The sequence below is a fragment of the Mustela erminea genome, chromosome 8, assembly GCF_009829155.1.
Source record: "Mustela erminea isolate mMusErm1 chromosome 8, mMusErm1.Pri, whole genome shotgun sequence".
Classification (NCBI taxonomy): Eukaryota; Metazoa; Chordata; class Mammalia; order Carnivora; family Mustelidae; genus Mustela; species Mustela erminea.
This window is the reverse complement of record NC_045621.1, coordinates 54664516-54688715: the sequence shown is the minus strand read 5'-3', so window position 1 is coordinate 54688715 and position 24200 is coordinate 54664516. Positions and strand designations below refer to the sequence as shown.

At 42.2% G+C, this 24200-nt stretch overlaps 1 protein-coding gene across 2 annotated transcripts in view; it reads left to right on the top strand.

Moving 5' to 3' along the window:
- ACVR1 (activin A receptor type 1) overlaps window positions 1-24200 on the top strand; it is a 127261-nt gene that overhangs the window by 62954 nt on the left and 40107 nt on the right. For both annotated transcript variants that reach the window (XM_032355640.1, XM_032355639.1), the window contains exons 3-4: window positions 6462-6535; window positions 23546-23809. In XM_032355640.1, coding sequence (XP_032211531.1) covers window positions 6469-6535; window positions 23546-23809 — 331 coding nt within the window. In that variant the 5' untranslated portion in view covers window positions 6462-6468. The remainder of the gene's footprint in view (window positions 1-6461; window positions 6536-23545; window positions 23810-24200) is intronic.

The following is a 24200-nucleotide window of genomic DNA, read 5'->3' as shown; positions in this document are numbered from 1 at the left end:
CACAAGTAGATGGTATAAAAGTCATTTAAAATTGGGAGGGGTGACTGTACAACCTGTTTTTGTTTGTTTGTTTGTTTGTTTTAAGTTTTATTTATGTTAGAGAGTGTGCAGGAGCAGGGGGAGGGGCAGAAGGAGAGGGAGAAAATCTCAAGCAGACTCCCTACTGAGCGTGCAGTCCGATGCAGGGCTTAGTCTCAGGACCATGAGATCATGACCTCGGATGAAATCAAGAGCTGGGTGCTCAACCGACTGAGCCACCTGGGTGCCTCCAACCTGGTCTTTTAAAATTGTTTCTAACCTGGAGATTGTCAGAAGTTGAATTGAGAGAGTATCAAGAAAATTCCTATGGAATAAGTACTCAGTAAATTAGGTGTTGAGCTAAATGGACAAAGCAGATCAGTTTAAACTCTCTAGACAATGTACATTTTGTAGAATTTTCTGATGGGAAATAATCTCAATACATCTTACAACTTTTCCTTTATCCTCAACATTATAGATAACAAGTTGTTATCTATTCTTAAGTCTAGGTTTTAGAAACATCCTTTATTCTAATAGTGGATTATCAACTAGATTGTTTAATAGGAGTTCCAAAAATTGAATATAGAAGTATATTATACTCTTGATTATTCTGTGACCAATATCAAAATGTTTTCTGATACTTTTGGGGGGGTGGTAAATGTATTGCAATGTATTTATGGTTTTTATCCAGCTGTAAAATTGTGATGAGCAAAAGGAGTGTCAAACTTGGTCTCAAGCCCACACATGTTAGAAACTGAGCTAAACTGTAGCTCTTTAACCGGAAGTCAGTGTGGTCTATAAATGGAGTTTAAAAAGTACCATGGGATTTGGAAAGCAGTTCTGTTCTGCCCTGGTGATATACCTTTTTATAGTAGAATATCATGGGACTGTTCAATCTCCCAAGAGAATAGTCCTGAGACATTGTAAGACATGGTATTGATTGAAAGAGGGTGCCTTAGTTAAGATGGGAGGTCCATAACCCCTTTTTCTGAATAGCTGATTTCTTTGTGTCTGAAGGAAAGACAGATCAATTACTAGGGATAGAAGGCCTTATCCAAGACCAGAAAGGAGAAGATATATATATATATATATATATATATATATATATATATGTCAAGAACTTAGACTCTGAACCCTTCAGATAATAGACTGTAATCCTTCAGTAACTTATGACTTTTCAGTTAAGCATTTTGACCTTAAAACATTACATAAAAATTTTGGTTCAACCTGAAGTAGGATGAAAAGTTGAGAACCTTTTTATCATAGGTTGATGTTTCATTTAAGAAATATTTAGTTGTGTACATAAAGTATTATTCCTACATTCAGAATGTCTTATGCCTTCTTCCTTGACCATTAGACTTGTTGACTTCTTTGATGTTAGAGAAGTTAAAGAGATTTCTAAACACGTGGAACAGTAATATTTTTGTCATGTATAAATGTGCATCCTAAACTACCAGGTGCCCTCTGGTTATCTGGCATGGCATGATAGAAGGAGTGATCATTTAAAGATTAAGGCAATGGTTTTCAAAATTTCCAGAATCCCGTGGACTCTCCGTGACTTTCTCAGCAGTTCACAAGGTCCTTCTTCCAATGATGTGTGTATGAGACTGTATTTTCCATATTTAACCAGTGCAACACAGTGTGACAGATGTAATGCAGAATCATATATGAGACTCTAGTTGCTTTCTACTAAGTTAAACATAAAGAGATTTATAAAAATGGGAAGTAATGCCACTTTCCTTACTATGTTTTTTGGAGAAAATAATAGTTTTTAGTTTTTAAATTTATAGAACACAGGGTAGTGTGTTTATTGTTGTTTTAAAATAAATGCAATATGAAAAAATTCTCCAGTTTTAATTTGTAACAGAGTAAATATTGATAGAAATGGCCTGCATTGACAGGCTGCTAAGAGTCCTCAGTACATTTTAAGACTGTATAGTTATTCTGAGACCAAAAAGTGTGAAAACCACTGGAGTAAGGCATCCCTGAACTATTGATTTGTTGCTACTCTCTTTTCCCACTACCAGTCCCCTCTTTCTTTGCCAACCTGTATCTGGAACTTCTTAACCAAAAATAATCGGGAGCAGAACAGTTGAAAATTTAAAACAGTATTTTCTTTTTAGTGTATTTTAAAATTGGGAATAGATCCTTAGGGCTTCAAATTGGGACTTTAGCATGTTGATTTTTTTATAATTACAGTCTGATCAGGAATTTTATTCCGGAACATTCTCCTTTCTACGCTCTTTTCCCCCTTTCCTTTTGGAGGTTCCATTTTTAATAGCTAAATTAACTGGTCAGCAGAGACTCTGCCAACTGAACAAAATGGCAACCAATAGTGATGCTGACATATTTTCCAAAGATTTTTTTTGGCAGATTTGAGTCATCCTATAAACAGACTAGTTGGGGGGACTGAATTTCCAACTCCTTTTTTTTTTCTTTCTTTTCCTGTTTTCCACTTAGGAGCCTAAATCAATGTTTTAATTCTGCTTGCATGATAATCTGTGAAAATGTCTTTTGGGGCATGGGCTTTTATTGGCTTTGTGACAGGAAAAAATGTCAGTGGTGATTGTCTTTTCGTTTTTAGGGTTTTTTTTTTTTCTCCCCCCCAATAGTGAAAGGATTCTTCATTTTAAAGCTTGATGCTTCTTAACTGCTGACTTTTATTAGTACCTGATCTGAATTGTAGAGATTAAAGTTACAGAGATGATAAATATTTTAATGCTACAGTTTCTTTGCAGGTGTGTATATTTTGTATGTTGGGGCATGGGAGTAATTGCTAATTTATTTAGAATTTAAACTTAAATTGAGCTGATTAATTCAGGGAAATCTGAACTTAACAATATTAAATGTGCAGCTACTGGGTAGTGATTAATCGAATAGACTACAGAATTGGCTAGCATGGAATCTATAGTCTACTGAGGAGACATATGTTGAAAAGCACAATAAGTATGAGTAATTAATTATTAATTATGATATGGTCCAGGATAGTAAGAACCACAGTGTTTATGTATCTTTATTATTTTAAATTCCATTTTTTTAAGGTTTTATTTATTTATTTGAGAGAGGGAATAAGAGAGCATGAGCAGGGAAGGGGTAAAGGGAGAGAGAGAAGCTGACTCTCTGCTGAGCAAGGAGCCTGCTGTGGGGCTTGATCCTAGCACCTTGAGATCATGACCTGAGCAGAAGGCAGACACTTACTGATGGAGCCACCCAGGTGCCCCAGTATTTTTATTTTTAAGATTTATTTATATATTTGAGAGAGAGAGAGAGATCGGGGGAGGGACAGAGGCAAAGGGAGAGAGAGACTCTCTAGCAAACTCTGTGCCAAGCTCAGAGCCTGTTGCAACGGGCTTGATCCCACAACCCACGAGATCATGACTTGGGTTGTAATCACGAGTTGGCTCTTGAGCCAACCAGCCAGTCAGGTGCCCCTCAAGTATTTTTTAATTTTGAGTTTGGGGACCTTGCATTCTATCAGATGGAAGTGAATGTTAACTGCTTTCCCTGCCACCCCACCTCCCCGCCCCCAATAAGGTGATTGACAAAGAACCACTAGGAATAGAGATACCAGCCTCACCATTTTCTTATTCCTTCTGGTGCTTTCATTAATAATATATTCGATCTGTAATTTCTTTAATGGTTTTAGAACACTTGCAATTTGGGAAGGGCTTGTTTTCATAACATTCTTAAATCGACCCTCAAAATTATGGTACATGGCTATACTCTAAGCAAGCCATGCCTACCTTTTTAGTAACTTCTACTCTTTCTGGAATAATTCTTGAACTAGACTGTCATTGGAACTGAGACACACCAAATGAAGGCTCAAGTTACTTATCTATCTACTATATTAAAACAGTTTTTGTAAGATGCAAATTTCGGTACATACAGTCACTGACATAGTGGTTCGACTTAATGATTTTTTGACTTTACCATGTTGTGAAAGTGATAAATGTTCAATAAAAACTGTACTTCAGATTTGGATCTTTGGATCTTTGGATCCTTTCCTGGGTTAGCAACATGTGGTATGGTCCTCTCTTATGACACTGTGGGCAGTGGCAGCAAGCTGCAGCTCCCAGTCAGCCATGGTCATGAGGGTGAACAGCTGATGCACTGACTACCATGCTGTCCCCAGATAGCCATTTTGTGTTTCACTCTCAGTACAATATTCAATTAACATGAGATCTTCAACACTTTATGATGAAATAGTCTTTGGGTTAAATGATTTTGCCCAGCTGTAGGCCAATGTAAATGTTCTGAGCACATTTAAGGTAGGCAAGGCTGGGCTATGGTGTTTGGTAGGTTAGGTGTATTAAATGCATTTTCAACGTATGATATTTTCAACTTATGATGGGTTTATCAGGGTGTGACCCCCATCACAAGTAGAGAAAGTTTTGTGTTTTCATCCTGTAAGTCAGTGAATTTTCTTGCATGACGCTAGGGTGCCTGTACCTCTTTTTGAGGTAGGTGGGCTAGTGCTCAAGACAAGTAATTGACAAGTAATTGATGTCAAGTGGCAGCAGACCAGTGCTGCAGGCTTGAAATCACCGCTGATGGGGAGTTGTTTCACCAAGTGTTTGCCTCTTCAGGGAGGTCATGAATGACAGGAGGAGGGAAGTGGGTGGGAGAAAGGTGGAAGAAGAGGCTTAGGGCATGTGAGGCAGAGGGAACCAGCAGTGTGCTTATGTTCAAAGTCATGGAGACAAGATGGTGATGAGGAGTCAGTGTCTGGCTCTGATGTCCTGGCACGCCACCGATCAGGGGCTTGCTGCAGAAAGATCTGTGTGAACATGGACATAGTCCTATAATAACAGCTGTAAAAGGGGTCACTCGAGTTCCATAGACTTTAAAAAATATAAAAGGAAGATACACAAAACTGTCCTTTACCTCTCTTCTTCATGTTGCTGTGAGAAAAGGGATAGACCGAAATTTAATTGTGGCTAAATTGAAATGAGGGTGGTAAGATAAGACGGGGGTGTGGAGAATGAACAGTCTGACCACCAACCAAAAAATTTGATTTTACGATCAATCAGAAGGTGTCCACTCCAGGGGAGCTGGGGTGGCTCAGTCGGTTAAGTTTCTGACACGATTTCAGCTCAGGTCGTGATCTCAGGGTCATGATATTAAGCCCTTTGTTGTGCTCCGCCCGGGCGCTGGGTGCAGCGCCTGCTTCAGATCCTTTCTTTCTCCCTTTCCCTCTGCCCCTCCCAGTGCTCTCAAAACAGATTTGCACTCCCAGCAAATTAGATAGCAACTGGCTTTTGGTCTTTACTTTGAGCTACAGGTGTAAGATAGCACGCTCCCCTGTGCATTAAAGAACTTTACCAGTTTTCTTTTTTACCATCCAGAAAATCACAACTAATCAAAGTTTTAATGTGTATTATTTCTTGTACTAAAGAATTAGTGTAACCAAACTCATCATATTCCTAATTTTTTTTTAAGATTTTTAAATTTATTTATTTGACAGAGAGAGAGAGAGACCACAAGTAGGCAGAGAGACAGGCAGAGAGAGAGAGGGGGAAGCAAGCTTCCCGCTGAGCAGAGAGCCCGACGTGGGGCTCGATCCCCGGACCCTGAGACCATGACCTGAGCCAAAGGCAGAGTTTTAACCCACTGAGCCCCTAGGCGCCCCTTCCTAAAATTTTTATAGGAATTATTTAAATGGATAAGTTCTTTGTTGTAATCCTTTGACTTAGAAAAATTGAGCTTTTGTTAATGTAGTTTCACAGAAATATCAACCTGAAATTTATATCAGGTACCTCACTTTCTCTCATTTGTATAGTTTGATATATTATAAACTTAGAAGATTTCTTCCTGTCTTGGTTGTATGTATTCTTTACTAAAGTTGGGGTTTGTGTAAGAATGCATTGCTTTGCGATAGATGAGGGTTAAGTTGTAGGTATTTTGGTTTTGGTTTTGGTGGTTGTTGTTATTGTTGGTCCCCTTTTGGGCTGTGTGGTGGTCCTCCACTTCTGATTCTTTTAATGGAGGAGTAAGGTTCAAACACAGTAATTTGACTTGAATTATGCAGTCACTTAATCTTTAACATCATGTTATAACAGTTTATTCATGCTTCTCAGAGTTTTTAAATTTAGTGCCATTTTTGCATTTCATAGGCTAAGATAAAATTCGAACTTAAAATTCTTTGAGAATGGTTAGCCTTATAGCTGAGAATTTTTCCTGTCCCTACTGAGTTCTCTGTAAGAGGGTAGTTACCTTAGAGTGGCCACCAGTAGGAGGTAAATCTGATGAACTCCTTAAGATGATTTGCTTAGATCTACGTAAAGGGTATATGTTTAAATTTAGCTAGAAATAAGGCGACATATGTGAGGGGGATTTGTAAGAAAGGCCTTGAATGGCAGTTTGAAGATAGTATGCTTAATTTAATTTGTCATCCTACAGTTAAATTTTTTGTTTTACTTTTATCTCTTATTTTTCCTCCACAGTTGTACAATGGTGGATGGAGTGATGATCCTTCCTGTGCTAATGATGATTGCTTTCCCTTCCCCGAGTATGGAAGGTAAGTGGCTCACAGCTGTTTGGAAGAGGGTAAGTTTCTGGGTATCATTTGGCTCTCTGTAAACTAGCTTGTTCTTAATCCTATCATACTTAATACTCTTCCGTTCTCCCCCTATGTTTTTTAAAGTAGTGTTTCCGGTTCACGCCAAAATTGAGAGGAAGGTATAGAGAGTTCTCATGCCCCTTGCCCCCACACATACAGAGACTTCCTGATTACCAACATCCCCACGGAAGCGATGCATTTGTTAAGATTGTTGGACCTACACTGACACATCATTATCACCCAAGTCCATAGTTTGCTTAAGGGTTCCCTCTTTATCTTATGCATTCTGTTGGTTTTGACAGATGTATAATGACATGTATCTACCCTTAGAGTATCATACAGAGTACCTCTTGTCCTAAAAGTCCTCTGTGCTCCACCTGCTCCTCCCTTCCCTCCATCCTCCTTACCTCTAGCAACCACTGATCTTTCTATTGCCTCCATAGTTTTGTGTTTCCTAAAAAGATATGTAGTTGGAATTATGCAGTATGGAGTTTTTGGATTGGCTTTAATAGGCACTTAAGGGTTCTCCGTGTCTTTTCGTGGGTTAATGGCTCATTTCTTTTAGCACTGAATGATACTTCATTGTCTGGATGGACCACAATTTATGCATTGACCTACTGACGGGACATACTGGATGCTTCCAGGTTTTGGGAGTTAGGAATAAAATTGCTATAAACATCCATGCGCAGGTTGTGTGTGGATGTAAGTTTTCAGCTCCTTTGGGTAAACACGAAGACTTGTGATTACTGGATTTTATGGTGGAATATGTTTAGTTTTGAAAGAAGCCTCTCAGTTGTCTTCCAAAGCGGCCGTACCATTTGCATTCCCGCCAACAGTGAATGAGAACTCCTGTTGCTCTATGTCCTTACCAGTGTGTGCTGTTGTCGGTGTTCTGGGTGTTGGCCCCTCTGATAGGTGTGTGGTGGTGTCTCCTTATCGTTTTATTTTGCATTCTCCTGATGACATCTGATGGGGGGACATCTTTCCATAGGCTTATTTGCCAGCTGTGTGTCTTCTTTGGTGAGGTGTCTGTAAAGATCTTTGGCCCATTTTTTTAATCAGGTCATTGTGTTTGCTTATTTTTGAGTTTTAAGAGTTCTTTGTATACTTTGAATAACAGTCATTTGTCACATGAGTCTTTTGCACATACGTTCTATCATTCTGTGACTTGCCTTTGCAAGTCATTCTGTGACTTGCACATACGTTCTATCATTCTATGACTTGCTTCCATTGTTCTTCAAAGAGCAGAAGTTTTTAATTTTAATGAAATCCAGCTTATTAATTATTTCTCTCACAGATTATACATCTGAAAAGTTGCTTACTGCTGTACCCAAGGTCATCTGGGTTTTCTTCTATGCTCTCTAATAACATTATATGATGTAATATTACATAATGGGCTTTACATTAAGTTTCTATTGGACAGTGCTCTTGTGACCAACTTGGGTATCTACAGTCTATAGATTCTGCTCTAAACAGTATGTTAAAAACATTTCAGTAATGCTTCAGTCTTTTAGTGCCAGGAAGATATAAAGTAAGGATTCTGTGCGGTAAATTTAAAAGAATTAGAGGTGTTTAAACGAGAGGAGAGGTTGAGTCCTAAGTTATAGGAATTAATAAGAATTGAGTTGGAAAAATTTAATGGATTACTAGCTCTTACCTAGGGGTTATGTTCCTCCCCAAGGAGTATTTGACAGTGTCTGAAGACATAACAGGCAAGTTTCTAAGGTTTTTCCTCCACTGTATAATTGCTAAACACTATGATAACTAGGAAAAAAAAAACTACAGAATGTGGTAGAATAAAGTCCCTCTGAATTCCATTCCCTTCCCTAGGTATAGTATCAGTTCTCCATGGTGTTAGGCAGTTCCTTTTGGTTTCATTTGACATCATGGATGGAACTGTGGTTATGGGCATGATTGAAAAGAAAGAGAGTAGAAGGCAAATTGAGGTGGCAATGTGTGAATAGAGATGGAGACGTTAAAAAAGAATGGAGAAGAGAGAAGGGGAAGAGGGCATTTATGAATCAATATCAGCAACTGGATCATTGGTTGTTTTTTCCTGCTTTTAGCTCTTCAGCTGCCCAAAGAATCCAGCAAATGACCCTCTCATGTCACAGTAAAGATACATAATGAAACAAGTCCGTCTGGCTGAAGTGGAAATGGATGGCCACTAAAGTTTAGCTATTTAATATACCACCACCACAAGGATGTTTACAAGGAAGGAAAAGGACACATCATCCTTTAGTTGCAATAGCTTTTTTTCTCTTCAGCCGGCAATATCCAGTGAGTGCTACAGCCTAGAGTGCTCTAATCATAATAACAGTTGCCCCAGTCCCGTCTTCCCTCCATGACTCAACTCCTTGTTCACTGTCAATAGCATATTCTATGAAAGGACTCTTTGTTTTTGTATATTTACTAGGAATTGAAAAAACACACTGAGAACCCCTGATTGTAATTCACTCTAATATATTCAACATTAGTCATAAAGCAAATGTTCAGTACAAAATAGTTAACCAAAAGAGGTAAATAATAGGGCAGTTAACTAAAATCTTGACACTAGCCCCATACATTGTCCAGTGCAGACCTTTAGACCAAGTTTAAAAAGAAATAGACCCATGTTTGATGTTTGCAAACACCTTATTGATTGTGCTTCAGTGAAGCTAGATGGCATTACTGGGGCATAATAAGAAAAGTACAGAGATTTTGTTGGGTAACCTACTCTTTCATTGAGGCGGGGGGAAAAACCCAAGCAGAAATTCTTCCCCTTTGTCTCCCAAATTATTCCCAAGTGTCGTCTTAAATATTAATTAGAAATAGTGTTAGCACTTCATATACTAGGTCCCAAACATTGATTTTGATAGGGTTTGGTCAGTATGAGTGTGGTTTAGAACATTTCTCAAGTTGTATGAAATCCTAAATCCTCCAGGGTAAAAAAGAAAATATTGCTTAGTATAAGTACCTCTTTGATGATTTTAGGTAATATTTATTGAGTGGCTAATATGTGCCAAATGTTGACCTGCTTTATATGTATTATTTCCCATAATCCTCATGATTACCCTCATGAGATAGGTTTTGGGGGGATGTGCCTTTGCATTGTTGAAACCTCTTGCTTAGAGTTACACAGCCAACAAAAGGTAGGATGTACTTTGAGGAATGGTGTTCAAGAGTTTCAGTCATTATCCATCTTCTTCAGATTTTGGCTTTTTTTGTTGTTGTTTTGTTCCTTAAATTAGCTACATCACATTCACATTATATCTGGTGCATGCTAGAATCCAGCTCAGTCCAGTCTGTTTGAGAGCAAATGATCAGGCTCCTTCACCTGGGTTTGTGTTTTTTCTTTCTCATCTCTCATTCCAATATTCATTTTTCATGTTCATTATATATACAACTCTAGCTGCAGGAAGAGTTTTATTTGCTCTTACTGAGAAGAGCACTTGAGTCCTAATTATCCGTATATCCTTCCTTTCCTTTCCCATTAATAAAACTAATCATGCTCTAATACTGCTCTTATGCTACTGGGGATAAGTCCATTTTTGTTGCAGAACCTCCATGTTTGGCTTTCCTTTTGTCCCCGAGAGCATTTGCAGGTGACGTCCATGACACAAATACTTAAAATGGAATATTGCTTCAGAAATATTTCTAAGCTAAGATGACCCACATTTTATCAAATTTGCGAGCCATAGTTAGATTTTATTATAGCAACAAGGGCTGGACTTTTGCAGAGTTTTGTTGCAAGAGATTCTGGCCTGTCCTAGAGAAGATTGCTGAGTTCTAAATTATTTTGTGGGCTGACTTGATTTTACTGTTTCCGAAGCCATCACCACTCAGACTTTCCAGCCCAATTACCCAATGAGGGAAGGAAGGGGATAATGTCAATAGACTTTTTGTTAGGGTCCACAAAGGTGCCCCTCTTTGCCACTGTGGGAGAAGAATAGAATAGGCCTTTCTTTGAATTTCTCATTATTGAAGATTCAGGAAGTTCTTGAAGGGGAGAATGAATGTACGAGAAATGTTTCTATTAAATTTGTTGCTCTCATTTCTCATTACTATAATTTATTATGTTTGTTGAGAATAAAATCTTTTTCACAGATACATCATCAAAAGAGAGATATTTTGGGGAGAGGGAGGGGATACAGTGAGCTATTTGCCACTCATTCCTAGGACCTAAACTGTAAATATCTGATTGAGCTACACACTATTAAGATACTGCTTCTTTGTTGTCGGATTTTCTCATCTAACAGAATGATGATGTATTAGTGGATATAAGGTGAACTATGACAAAGCTTCCTTTGAGCTTTTTACTTCTTGGGAAATGTATGTTTCGGCTGTGGGCAGTTAAACTAAAGCCACATCCAATTTTTTTTCCAGTGGACATTTAAAAACATTCACATTCAGGGCAATTATGAGTGGAGGGTTATAGCAGTAGGGTGCGGAGGAGACTAAAAATTCAGTCTAAGTCAAATATTGAATAGATGTGAAAACAAATCTAAGACCCAAGCTTGTTAAATGATTTCCTTGTGGTCAACAGTGAGAGGGTAGTGCTGCGGCTTCTAGGCTTCTCTTTTATGCAGACAGGTCTCAAGAATGAGAAGATGAATGCCATCACCTCTTTGTGGAAAAGCTAGTGAAGCCGATTTGTAGGTGTGCTGTACATGTGACTTTTGCTCTTGGAAAGAAATAAAGACGGAGGAAAACAAGACACAATAAAGAATTACTTTGTAACTCCCCAAACATTATTAACCAGCCTCGGAACTTCCTTCTGCAGCCCAGCATGACCTCAGGCAAGCTTCCACAGATAATGATTATACAGGATAGTCATAATTACTCAGAACTCATGTCAATTCCAAGATCCTGTAAGACCCAGGGCGGAGTGACTTTCAAACTTCACTGTGACTCACAGTAAGAAACATTTTACAGTTGGACCCAAGCATCTACATTTAGAAACATTTTAGGTTAGGACCCACACGCATCTGAAATAAAGAAATTCATGAAAAAAAACAGCAGTTACTCTTACTCTGTTTAATGTGCTTTCATTTCTTCTTTCTCTTTTTTTCTTTTTTTCCATTCTCTTCGGCTCTATTTTATTTGAAAAGAAAGAATGAGACCTTATCTGGAACCACTCAATCGATTTCCCTATCTAGGAACGGGTCTTGACCCAAGGTTTAAAAAAGGTGACTCCACTCTGCTTCCAAGAGCTCACTGCCTGGAAATCCCTGCTGCCGTCAGGTGAAAGTTCTGACAAGTGCTGTGTGTGTTCTGCAGCAGAGCGGGTCCCGGGCCTTTTATTTTTTCACAAGTCCACGAAGCCTGACCATCCTCACTCCCCCAGCCAGTGGTTTGACAGGAAGAGGGAAGTTTACATTTGTGTCTCTTCAGCCTCGGTCCCAACACCGGGACAGCTGCTGCCTGCTTCTAATCAGCTGAATCTGAGCTCTGCAGACCGGGTGTTTTCCTAGATCCGTGGGGAAGTGTGGCATCTAATTCCTTGTTATGAGTTAGAGCAGAGCCGGCACATTCTGAGAATATGACACTGGAGGATGTGGGAAGGAGAGAAGGAATAGGAGGAAGAAGGAAATCTCTCTTGGGAAGGAGGTAGTGAAAATCACCTGAAATAGAACAAAACAGACAAAATCCCCACCCCTGCCTGTAACTGAATGGTGATTTGGAATGGGAGTGGCCTCTTTTTTTGTTTTGTTTTGTTTATTTTGCTGCATTTATTTCCTCTTCTCAATGCCGGTACCCACACCAAGCCAGTTTGGATGGATCCATTCAGGAAGGTTGTAAAGAATAATGGAGCGTGGGGGGGGGGAGGGGGCGCAAAGATACCCACAGTCCGATGGGGAGTCAGACTTCTGTGCTGTATGTATCATCCTGCCCGTTGCCAGGTGGAGTCACATGGTCATGACTTCTCTTTAACACCATGTCCTACTTTGTAGGCTTCACACTGTCCGTTTTGCAGAGTGTTGGGGAGAGTTTTGGTAGGTAAATGATGTTGCTAGTTGAAGAGTGTCTTCTGAATGGAACCTCTGGGCCATGCATTGGAATCAGGCTTTTCTCAGGAAAGAGACAAAGGCAAACGCTGCCATGAGCCATCTTCGTCCTCTTTCCCATGTGTCCTTGCGCATGTGTTACCTCATCTGTCAGGGGCCGTTCCTGCAGCTGCACCAAGGAGACAACAATAGGATGGTTGTGAGTTTGTGGGGAAAATTGCAAAGTGAGGCCTGGAGTGGAGGAGGCCTGCCTGGACTTGGCGGTGTTCATTTTATCCCCAGTGTGTACCACAAACAGCACCTGGCATGTAGTTGGTGCTCAATGAATATTTGACAAATGAATGAATAAATCATGTTGGCTACAATAATGGTTATTATAATATAAAAAAGATACTATAAGAGGAGCTGGTCTGGGCTGGGGAGATCTTAAGAGCATGTCTTTCAAAGAATTTATTCTGAGTTTGGGAAAAGGGAATCAGTTGCAGCACAATCGTACAATCTTTGATAAGTCAGTGTGAGTACGGCGGTAGGCACAGATGATGTCAGCGTAAGCAGAAGTGGTTGCTGCTGGCAAGGAGTCGCAGTCTAGTTGCGGAAGGCAAAGGTTACAGCCCAGCACCGGGGATAGCTACAGGAAGGGCCTCTGTATCTCACAGGGCTGGGGTTGGAGACAGCAGTCCTGGGAGCCAAACTTTGGCGGGCTCCACAGACCCTGGAGCAGTAAAGGGAGGACGGAGAAGGACTTCTTGCCCAGGGAGGGGCCTCACCCCAAGAACTGCGAGGGGGAGGAATGGATGGCCAGTCCAAAATGGCCAGGGCAGTCCTGAGAAGGGATCCGGCTTGGGAGCACAGATCCTGCTGGCCTGGCAGGGCCTGGGGTCATGAGCCGGTAGTCTCCTATCCGGAGGACAGTGAGAGCTGTTGAAAGGTTATGGGTGGGGGGGTGCGCACAGGGTATGGTGGCGTGAGAGGTAAATGGTTGAGGAAAACCAGTCCTGCGGTGATGCTGTCGGGGCAGGCCCGTGTGCTGTATTTTGGGAGGTATCCCAACTATAACAACGTCATGGTGGTGAGCAAAACAAAAACAGAACCTTAGTTCAAAGAGGAGAACTTTGTTATTATTATTTGCAAATAACAGTTGCAGGAGCGACACACAATAAGCTAATAATAATGCCCCCACTACTTTTATTATGAAAACCGAAGCCTGAGCGGCTGACTTTTCTAGCCACTTTTGCAGGACATTTAAATCCCTCTCGCTGGCCCTTTGTTCCTGTGTTGCCATGGAGTGTCAATAACCCGGCTCAGAATAACCCAGGCAGTGACATGCGAGGTACAGCCTGCTCGCTGGCATGCCGGCTGGCCAGGTTATACTGTTGTCATTGCTCCCGTCTTGGGAGGAGCACGGGGCAGCTGGTGGCCCTGGCAGCCGTGAAAGGTGTAGGTCTCTTGGCTGCCTGGAGTTTGAAATGCAACCCAGACTTGCCTGCCTACTGAGCATGTGCGGCTCCCGATGGAGCTGATAGCCACTGAAAATAGCCCACTGAGCACCTGTCCCTTGTACACCAGGCCCTGGCCGACTGCCATCGAGGACAGTGGGGACTCAGCTTGGTGCATAGGTGAGGGGCTGCTGGATTTTATTGGTTCTTGGGAAGATCTTGAGAGCCTTTGGGCCTGGCTTAAATAGACAATCAAAAGGCAGCAGCTTCTTCAGAGCAGGTCCCTTTGGCACTTGTGGAGTTAGCAGGTGGTCACAGTGGCTACGTACACAACAGTATGTGCTGAAGACTCCCTGCAGTTCTTTCTGCTCGGCCGGACGGTGGTCCAGTAGACTGAGGGTATACGTTTTCTCTTGAAAGTAGCAGCTTCCCTGAAAAACTCTCGGAAGGTAGCCATCCATGGTTTCTACTGCCTCAGTTTAGGACAGGGAGGCATTGGTTTAAACTATTTTGTTTGATTTTTTTTTTTTTAACCTGTTCTTGAATCCCCCATGATTGTCAGTAGATCACTTCAATGGGGGGTCTCATTGCGAGCTTCTTCTTTCTCAGCAGTCCAGATGTGGGCATAGAATAGAATCCCAGCAGGTGAGGGGACTGTCTGTTCCCCTTTGGGGCTCTTTCCACTGTCTTCTGGGTTTTCATCTCCTCAGCGACTTGCCATTGTTGGGCACAGTTAGCATGCCAATGTGGATGGAAGCGGGCTCTGGAAGGAAATGCTTCCTGAAATGACTGGTGGTATTAAAGCTACTATTTAAAAGTGACCCTTCGTAGATACGTGGGTTATCTTTAGGCTGTCAGGGCTCTACAGCTACAGGAGCCAGTGGGAGTCTGTGGAAACTCTGGCCTGTTGCTTTTGCCTTCGTTGGTGTTTAGATATTCTCGTTCCCCAGCCAGTGGCCTCGTGACACATCTCAGATTTAGCTGCCTTTCTTCTGCCAAGGTCCGAGATGATTGTGGAAGCTGGGAAGGGTGTGCTGTGCCACAGAGATTGGGGTGGGGTGGGAGAGGGAACGAGTGTTTGAAAAGCCAGTTCTGGTTCACAGCACTCTCCAAAAATGCTTTTGGTTTCTACCTTGAGTGTAAGCACCCGGAGCCTTTCTGTGGGCTCAGAGGTTAAAAGAGAATAAGCTCAAAATGACCCAGACTCAACTGTGTCATGGTGACTGTAGAACCCTTAAGTCTATGACTAATAAGCCAATCTTCTTAAGTGTTGAATTTGGGAATTAGTGAATTCTTGTGGACCGTATTAATTAGACTGATAGGGGAAAGAAGATTTACAGAGCAAAGGTCCAGTTAAAGGCGGGAATACAGATGCTCAAGGCATGTATTCATGGGATCGAAGGCATGGGATTCTTCTCACAATTAACCTTGCCTGGTGTTCTGGGCCTGGTAGGGCCTTAGGACATGAACTGGGAAATTAGGGGATAGGGAAGTAGCAGTATTTGAGGCTTGATCGTTGCCCTAGTTTTTTACTCTTAGATATCTTAGTCTCGTGGGCTTCATCCAGGCTGGGAGCAAATAGTCTAGAAAGCACCTTGTTCCCTCTGTGCTTTTTTTCTGGAGTGGGGTAGAGTAGGGAGCTAGAAAGCAGGAATTTAACTAATTCTGGACATTAAAATTTTTTATTTTTTATTTTTTATTTTTTTAACCTTTGGCTAAAAAATGCCAAAGATGCCAAATGCCTAGAGGCTGACATTCTAAGACTGTTGTCCAAAAATTGTAGCCCTGCCTGTCTTCTGAAGGATTTATCTCTATGGTTGGAAAGCTTTCAGAAAGGCTATGGGGTGTGGTGGTGTTTTGCTGCTGGTAAATAGAGCCAAGATGGGCAACCTTGAAGGCCCCATTACTGGTAGGGTACAGAAGGGCAGATAGAGCGGGGAGCCTTGCTCTGAAACCACCCTGTAGTTCTTTCTCCACTGTCCTAGCCCATGTAGAACCCCTGGTTGGAGTTTCCTAAAACCAGAATTTTCCATACAGAGCCTGGCTAGGAAACCCTCACTGGAACAAGCCACGCACTGCCTTGTTAGCCTCTGGAGCGTTGAGAGACAACCCACATGAGTTAGGCACACCTCTTCCCACACTGTGAACAGAGCTTCTAGCCTCAACACCGGATGGGCAGGACACCATCGCAGGTTCTCTTCAAACCTAAACCAGGAATGGCTTCCCTGAAATGTTTGTTATCATTCACCAGGTCCTTTTCTCTTCACCCTCAAGCTGTGGTCCTCTGTCTTACTCTTTCTGTTACGTAGAGCTTCCCTCAGACCGGGGCATTGTCAATATATATGGTGGGGATATTTTCTGGTAATTAAAGGAATTCCTTAGTACGTAGTTTCCATTAGGCCTTGTAATCATTTATTTCTCTGAAGCGGAGAGTCAAGAAGTTTGAAGACACGATGCAAAAGGTCATAATTTCCCCTGTTGTTTCATCAACATGGTGCATGCCGGAAAGCTGTGTCTTTGCTACATTCTGGGAATCATAAAAAGCACGGAAAAGACAGACCAATATTGTCTTAGGTCAGTACCCCACGATGTTCTTTAACTTGTTAGTCACTTAAACACAGACCAAGTTTTTGGCTTTGAAATCGAAAGTGTGGCTGCTGCAATAAGGCTTATTTTATAGGGATTATTTCAGAGACAAGGAGTCAGCCCAGACACAAAATAAACAGATGGCACTTTTTTTTCCCCCCCAACTCTCGGCTTCAGCGGTTCAAATGCAGGATGACTTGGGAATCCTTATCACCTTCAGCAGAGCAAGAAGGGGAAAATGATGTAATTCACTCTTCCCCACTCCCTGCTGAAAACGCCGTTACTTTCACCGAGAGAAGAAAAATGGCAGCAAATACCAGGGGGCATCTCCTCACTGCCGAGCAGGCAAGTCCTGCATGATGCCCTTCACGTGGCTGGAGTCGGGGCGCTTATGATGCGTCGATCGTTCTGGTCACCTTCGCGTCGTAGTAGCCCAAAGTCCTCCCATCAGCCATCCAGGGAAGGATCATCATTAAGAGCCCTGCTGTTCTATTAATGTACTAAATAATTCCTTATTTTAGGGACACTTATGTTTTACCTCCTTCTCTGAACGGACAGACAGGCAAACAGAACACCTACCGGACCTCACCACAAGTATTCATTTTCTACACTTGTAAGCCGGAGTAGGTGAACAGATGTGATGCGCCGGCGAGCTCCTCTGAGAAGTGGTTTGCACAGACATGCTGGCTCAGTGACTAAGCCTTGCCTCAAGATCTCTGCTGACATTTAAAGACTTTATAGGCTCAGTCTGCTCTGAAAACCAGCATCATGTCTCTTCCCCCCTCTAAATCCTGTCTGTGAGGAGAAAATTCATTGTGAAGCAAATACTCATCAGGCGTGTACTCCTTTCAATTATTGAGGCAGGTGGGGGTATAAAACAGTGAGCAGAGTAGGCTCAGTTCCTACCCTCACGGGGTTTCTAGTCTAGAGGAAAGACTTGTACCTTTCGTCGTCAAACAGACACGTGCATGGGAGTGTATGCGGGTGGTTCCTATGCTAAATCCGAGGGTATGCACAAGGGTTTCCCCAGAGGGAAGGCAGATGCTAACTAGGAAAATGGGGTGTCGTCAGGGAGGGAGTGAAGTCTTACCTTCCGGGGGGAAGGACCTGAAGCTCTAGAGCAAGAGAGGCCTTCCAGAAATGGAGAGGAGCCTAAAGAGGTGGTGATGAGCTCCGCCAGGACTTATGGCCCCGTGAACCACCCCGTCTCTATTTCAACAACCATGGCAGGCAGAGAGGACTACATCTGAATGGGGATGCCCTTTGCTTGGTTCCAGAATGCTGGAGCAAGGACGCATTTGTAGCCATTGTCCGTTCAAAATCTTGGGAATCCTGAAATCATTTTTTGTTGTTATTCTAATTTGTACGTGATCCTGTTTGATCTTTCTTAACTCCTGGAATATGTTTTCTTCTTGGCTTTACAACTTGGCCAAGTATTGGTTTCTCTGAACAGGGAAAAAAAAAAAGTGATTTGGGTTCCCTAAGTGGGGGTTTTTTATAATGTGAGCACTTAGGGTCATGATGCACTATATTCCCGAGCATATAGCTCACCTTCTTATCAGACCATCAGATGCCCTTCACGAGGCATTCCAGACTGACCTTTGTGTTTCTGTCTTAGGAGCAGGCTTCTGGCACTGATACCTGGCATTGCCAAATCCGTCACTGAGCCTTTGTTTAATGCCAGAGATCTCAAATGCTTTCCGATTCTGGAGAAGTGCCAAGCTGCACTCTTGGATTAGGAGGCCGTGGAAGGACTCCCGTATCTATAAGCTTAATATAAGCTGTCATTTCAAATGAATGAATCATTTATGCTGTTGGAAGGAATCCAGGATGTTTGGGGTTCCTTTTTTTAGCCTATAAAATTCTGAGCTGCGTGACTTTTATAAGAGTAGTCTAATCACCACATTGTTATTTGTGCTACTTTAAGGTGAGTCTCTAAGAAATTCAGTCTGTTTCTTTTGCTGACCTCTGGGGTCATAGCTGCAAGCTGGTCTACTTGTAGCCTTTTCTTATTTGTCTTTTATGTCAGACTTTAGTGGGAAAAATGAGGTTTTGTGCATCATTTAGAATGATAATCAGTTTAAATGCTTTAAGTATTAGGGAGTGCATGGCTGAGAACGCTGAGGATAAGCCCGTAGTGTTGTGCTTCGATTTGTCAAGTCCCACTTAGAACATAAACGCGGAGGGCGCCTGGGTGGCTCAGTTAGTTAAGTGTCTGTCTGCCTTTGGCTCAGGTCTTGATCCTGGGATCCTGGGATCGAGCCCCACATCAGGCTCCCTGCTGAGCAGGGAGTCAGCTTTTCCCACTCCCCCTGCTTGTGTGCTCTCTGTCTCTGTCAAAAAAATAAATAAAATCTTAAAAAAAAAACCAAATAAAATGTAAATGTGAATACTTTTACTCTGAGGTACAAGATTATGCCAAACTGTGGACAGTCTTAAAAAGTCCACAGTGCTCTTTGCTCAGCCTCTTCCTATGATAGTCTATGGTTAGGCTACAAGAGTGGCTGTGTCCAGAGGATGAACTGAGTATCTCCCAGAGCAAGAAAGATTTTTTTTTTTAAGATTTATTTGTTTATTTGACAGACAGAGATCACAGGTAGGCAGAGGGGCAGGCAGAGAGGGAGGAGGAAGCAGGCTCCCCACTGAGTGGAGAGCCCGATGTGGGGCTCGATCCCAGGACCCTGGGACCATGACCCGAGCCGGAGGCAGAGGCCCTAACCCACTGAGTCACCCAGGTGCCCCAGAGCAAGAAAGACCTTTGAAAAGATTTGGGATTCTGAGCCTGGGCCCCTAGTTGTGGAGCTGGCCCCCAACCCTCCCATGACCGGCTGCGGCCCCCAGTCAGGGCTGGGCTGCACGTGTGTTCAGAGGGACCTGGTTCTGGTGATACAAAGGGCACACAGTGCCAGCCATAACACTGAGTAATGCTGGGAGGAGCCTTTTAGAACAAACAATGTGGGGGAACTTCGCAGACAGGGAATACCTCTGGCTTGACATTTAAATTACTGAATTATTTAAATGAATGTCAATTAGGTGGAGTAGACTGGCTGCCTTCTGCCAGGGCACTTCCTAGTTATTTGCACAGGCAAGTGTAAAATACTTCATATTAGATGTGGTGCTTCCTGTCTGTCCTGTTGAAAACCAGTCACAGAAGGTGACTGTCCATGCCTTGCTGTGCCTCGGTGTGTACTGTAGTCCTATCACTTTCTGAGAGATTAGAGGCCCACAGACTATTACCTGTGGCCCTACAAGGGATTTTGTGATCACTCTCGCATCCTAGGTGCCACCCCCCGCCCCAAACCACTCCAAATGAAATATCACAGGCCCACACATGTTATGGTTATTCCTAAATTTTGATGAGACTGAAACAGTGACTCATGGGCATTGTGGGGCCTGCTGTGTTCTTAGAATTGTGGATATTAAGATAGGAAAATGCTACTACCTTGTTTTTAACCTTCTTTGTTGAATCAGTAATCCTAGCTCAGGAATCTTTTTGGCATCTCTTCGACTAATCCACTCTGTTGGATGAAACTGCCAAAGTAGCATTTAACTAATGTGTGTGTGCGTGCAGGCATGTGGGCGGAACATGTGGTCATTCTTATAGACTTATGAATTCAGGGTCTTCATTTATCCTGGGTGGTATATAAAAAATAGATTCAGGAAGGGCTCTGCTAATTAGTTATATGGAAATATACAAATTAAGAAGATTAAATGTTGGTGAGAAGCACAATTGGAAGTGAAGCTGGTGAAAGCTTTGTACTTTTCCCATTAGCTCACCGCCAGACTGAGCTCATGGTTCTTTCTAGCAGAGATTAAGTTAATTATCACGTATCATTAACGACCATCTTTCTTCCCCTTTTTTCTCTTTCTGGATTGTGGAGGTGAGGCAATGAAAACTTTAGTTTTTGACACCCTAAGAAGAATGACCTATTTAAAGGCAGTTAACCCCAGGCCACTTGTGTACAGCTAGTGGAGGGATATACAGACTCAAGGAGAGTGTTTAATAAATGAATGAATCCCTTTGACTTAGTTTATGATCCCTACAGGATAAGATCTGATTACAGTTGATAACCCGTGAATGCCTGCGTTCACTGCATAGTTGGGTATAGTGAGTTACTGAAGATTTACCCGAGGCTCCTCAATTCTGGCAAAATTCTTTAGGTTACAATCCAGACCTCTGTCAGACCATCCTCACATCCTGTCAAAAGATAGAGACCTTGGAAAGGCAGTCCACAACTTAGGTCTTTGGAGCTAGAATTCAGTTTGGGTTCTAATTTTAGTTATATTATATTTTATTTTTTAAGTAGGTGCTACTCCCAGCTTGGGTGGGCTTGGGGCCTGAACTCACTACCCTGAGATCAAGAGTCACATGGTCCACCAGCTGAGCCAGCCGGGCACCCTAAGGGCTCTGATTTTAAAAGCAAGAGTTCAGTCTGAGAGCTCGTGAGAGGAATTGTTATTTTTATCTATTTTTTTTTAATTTGATATTTTTTATTATAACCATAAGATGTCATTAATTGTTTTGTACCTGACCATCCATTTCCATAGGACGGATGGTGAGTGAGGCCTCTGTTGTCTAGCATTACCTGTTAGTGGTTGCTCCTCCTGGATCCCAGGGGTAGCGAATTCAGTAACCCATACTCCTCAGTCCATTACGAATCCGTGAACAGCTACTCTCTTGCATCATTTCCCTTTCACTCCTTTGTCCTAATACAGAGTCCTCAGTCCTATCCCAGTGTCAACAGACACAACCTCTTCAGTGCTTGAATATTTAGGATTTTAAAATATGTGTTCGTGTTTCAAACGTTCACGAATGCATTATTGCATGGTTTTAAAATACAGTATTTAAAATCCCCTGCTGTAGATCACAAACAAATCAGCATGACACCATTAACTCCCCCCTTACCCTGCCTATCCATTTCCCTCCAAAGAATCATCACCTGTTGGGCAGCATAGTTGGCAACCCTCAGCACAGCTCTGTGCCATTCAAGAGTGGCAAGCATGTCTAGACTCCCTAGAAATATTATCTTTCAACTCACTTTTGGCAAGTGTAAACTTTTTGCTGGATTATGTCAACAGATATATATGTTTTTCATCCTCATAGAAATAGATTGGTACTGGAATTTCTCTAGGCAGGGAAAATAAAGGCTATCTTTTGGCTCATTAAAATTTTTTCTCATTAAAAATGTCGGAGGCTCTTGATTCTCGGGGGTGAGACTGGTGACATACACACACTGTCAGCGGCTATTTTGGATTTCCTGCTTTCAGGCATGTCTTTGCTCTTGGATGAGCCCCTTGTGGTTTTCAAAAGAACGAGCAAGTCAATTATAAATAGAAGGCTTGTGTCTGTGTGTCTGTATGCACTTACTCTGTGGGATGAGGCACCCACATTACAGTGGGTAGTGAACTATTTTTCACTTCTTTGAAGAGGGAAGAAGAAAGATTAAGAACACTTTTCTCTTTTTGAGATAACCCACGTCTCTACACACACCCACACAAATCTGGGTAAATGAACTTGACATTTTCAAAGACCTTACCTTAAGGTCTCCTCTTGAAAGCACAGCCACCCGACCTGTTATTTTAAGAAAGAAGCAGTTATCTCACAGACCTGCTGCAGGGGGTTCAAGAATTAGAAGGCAGTCAGTCTGTGCCAGAGGCCTTCGGAGCGAGCTTCTGCAAGCTGCATATCTTTATATGAACGCTGCTTCAGAACCTCTAGGACTTGGCTGTTTACATCCTGTCTGCACTTTCCTTCCTGACTAGTGCAAACTGTTGGGACCAGCAAGTCTGAACTGACCAGGCAAGGGAAAAGAAAGAATGGTCTGAAGAATTAGACTGCAAATGAGTGTTTCCTGAAGAAGATAATTAGGGGGTCTGATCAGATGTGCTTCACTCATGGATGATACATAGTTGCCTCTTTCCACCACACCTTGGACCCACCAGGTGTGGACTGCTCCTGTGGTCCTGCCCCTTTCCTTACTGTTAAAACATTGTTCTGTGCCCTCTGACTCCTTGCACCCTTATCTTCAATAATCAGTGCCAGTTTTTTTCTGCCAGTTCAAAATGTGGAAGCAGCTATGAATTTCCATTGTAATGAACATGAAAACTTCAGTGTTACTAGTATTGAAAAATTAGTCTAGGCATCTGGCTGCAAATATTGGTAAGAGATATTTGTAATTAGAGGCTGCATCCTTGGAAACTCTTGATTATACTGGTAAATTACAGATAACGGCGGGAACACCAGCATTCCTTCTATTACTGGTTGATAGATTAGTACAGAGTTACCAGGAACTGATAATAACAATTGCCATATATTTAGGAGGCTTTTTTTTTTTTTTAAACATAAAGTTGATAAGCATTATGTTCTGGAAGAATATTTTATTATTATTATTTTTTATTTTTAAAAGATATTTATTTACTTATGTATCTGTCAGAGAGAGCACAAGCAGGGGGAGCAACAGGCAGAGGGAGAAGCAGGCTCCTAACTGAGCAGGGAGCCCCATATGGAGTTCAATCCCAGGACCCTGGGGTCATGACCTGAGTCCAAGGCAGACTCTTAACTGACTGAGCTACCCAGGTGCCCCAGAACATTTCATTTTGATGCGAGGGAATTGGGATGTGAGAGCCCATCAGGCCAAAGGTAACGTGAAAGCCACAGTGGGGAAAGTTCATTGTCAGAAGCCTGTAGGTCCATGATAACCATTCTTCGGCCTGGTATGATCTAAAAGAGTACACAGCTCAGATAAATGTACTCATATTGAGAGGTGATTATTATTTGGTGGTTGGTCAAGTGAGAGGTAAAAGATAATAGAATGTGGACATAACAGCCAACGATGATGCTTGGCCCGACTTTCTGTTGGTAAATGTATTGTAATGGTCTTGGAGAAATGGTCTTGTTCGCCTAATGGGAATAAAACCTGTGTAGTGATTTTCTTTTCCTTGTTCTTGCTCCTTTGCAGATGAGAAGCCCAAGGTGAACCCCAAACTTTACATGTGTGTGTGTGAAGGCCTCTCCTGCGGGAGTGAGGACCATTGTGAAGGCCAGCAGTGCTTTTCCTCACTGAGCATAAATGACGGCTTCCATGTCTACCAGAAAGGCTGCTTCCAAGTCTATGAGCAGGGGAAGATGACCTGTAAGACCCCGCCATCGCCTGGCCAAGCCGTGGAGTGCTGCCAAGGGGACTGGTGTAACAGGAACATCACGGCCCAGCTGCCCACTAAAGGTTCCCATGGACTTTTCTATTTCTAGATCAAGGGTTTCCGTTGGTGTTGTTCTGATTCTGTGTGGGTTAAAGATGGAAGTAGCCACAAGGCTTTCCTCCTACTCTTTAAACTAGAGGCCAGGAGTGAGAAGAAAGATAGCTCTAGGTGAGGAAGGGAAAGGTATGGCCTTTTGGAATCTAAAGGGAGTGTAGATATCTTTGGGTAAAGGAGCAAGGTAATGGCCATCTTGGGGATGGTTTGGTTGACTAGATCTCTCTTGGTCGTCGTGTGCAGGCGAACGGCTCCTTTCTCTGTTCAGGAGCCACGATGTCATAATTTCAGAAACAGTTCGGCTTGGTAAATATTTATCTCTATGTTAAGCGTGTAGGAAGGAAAATGGAACATAAGACT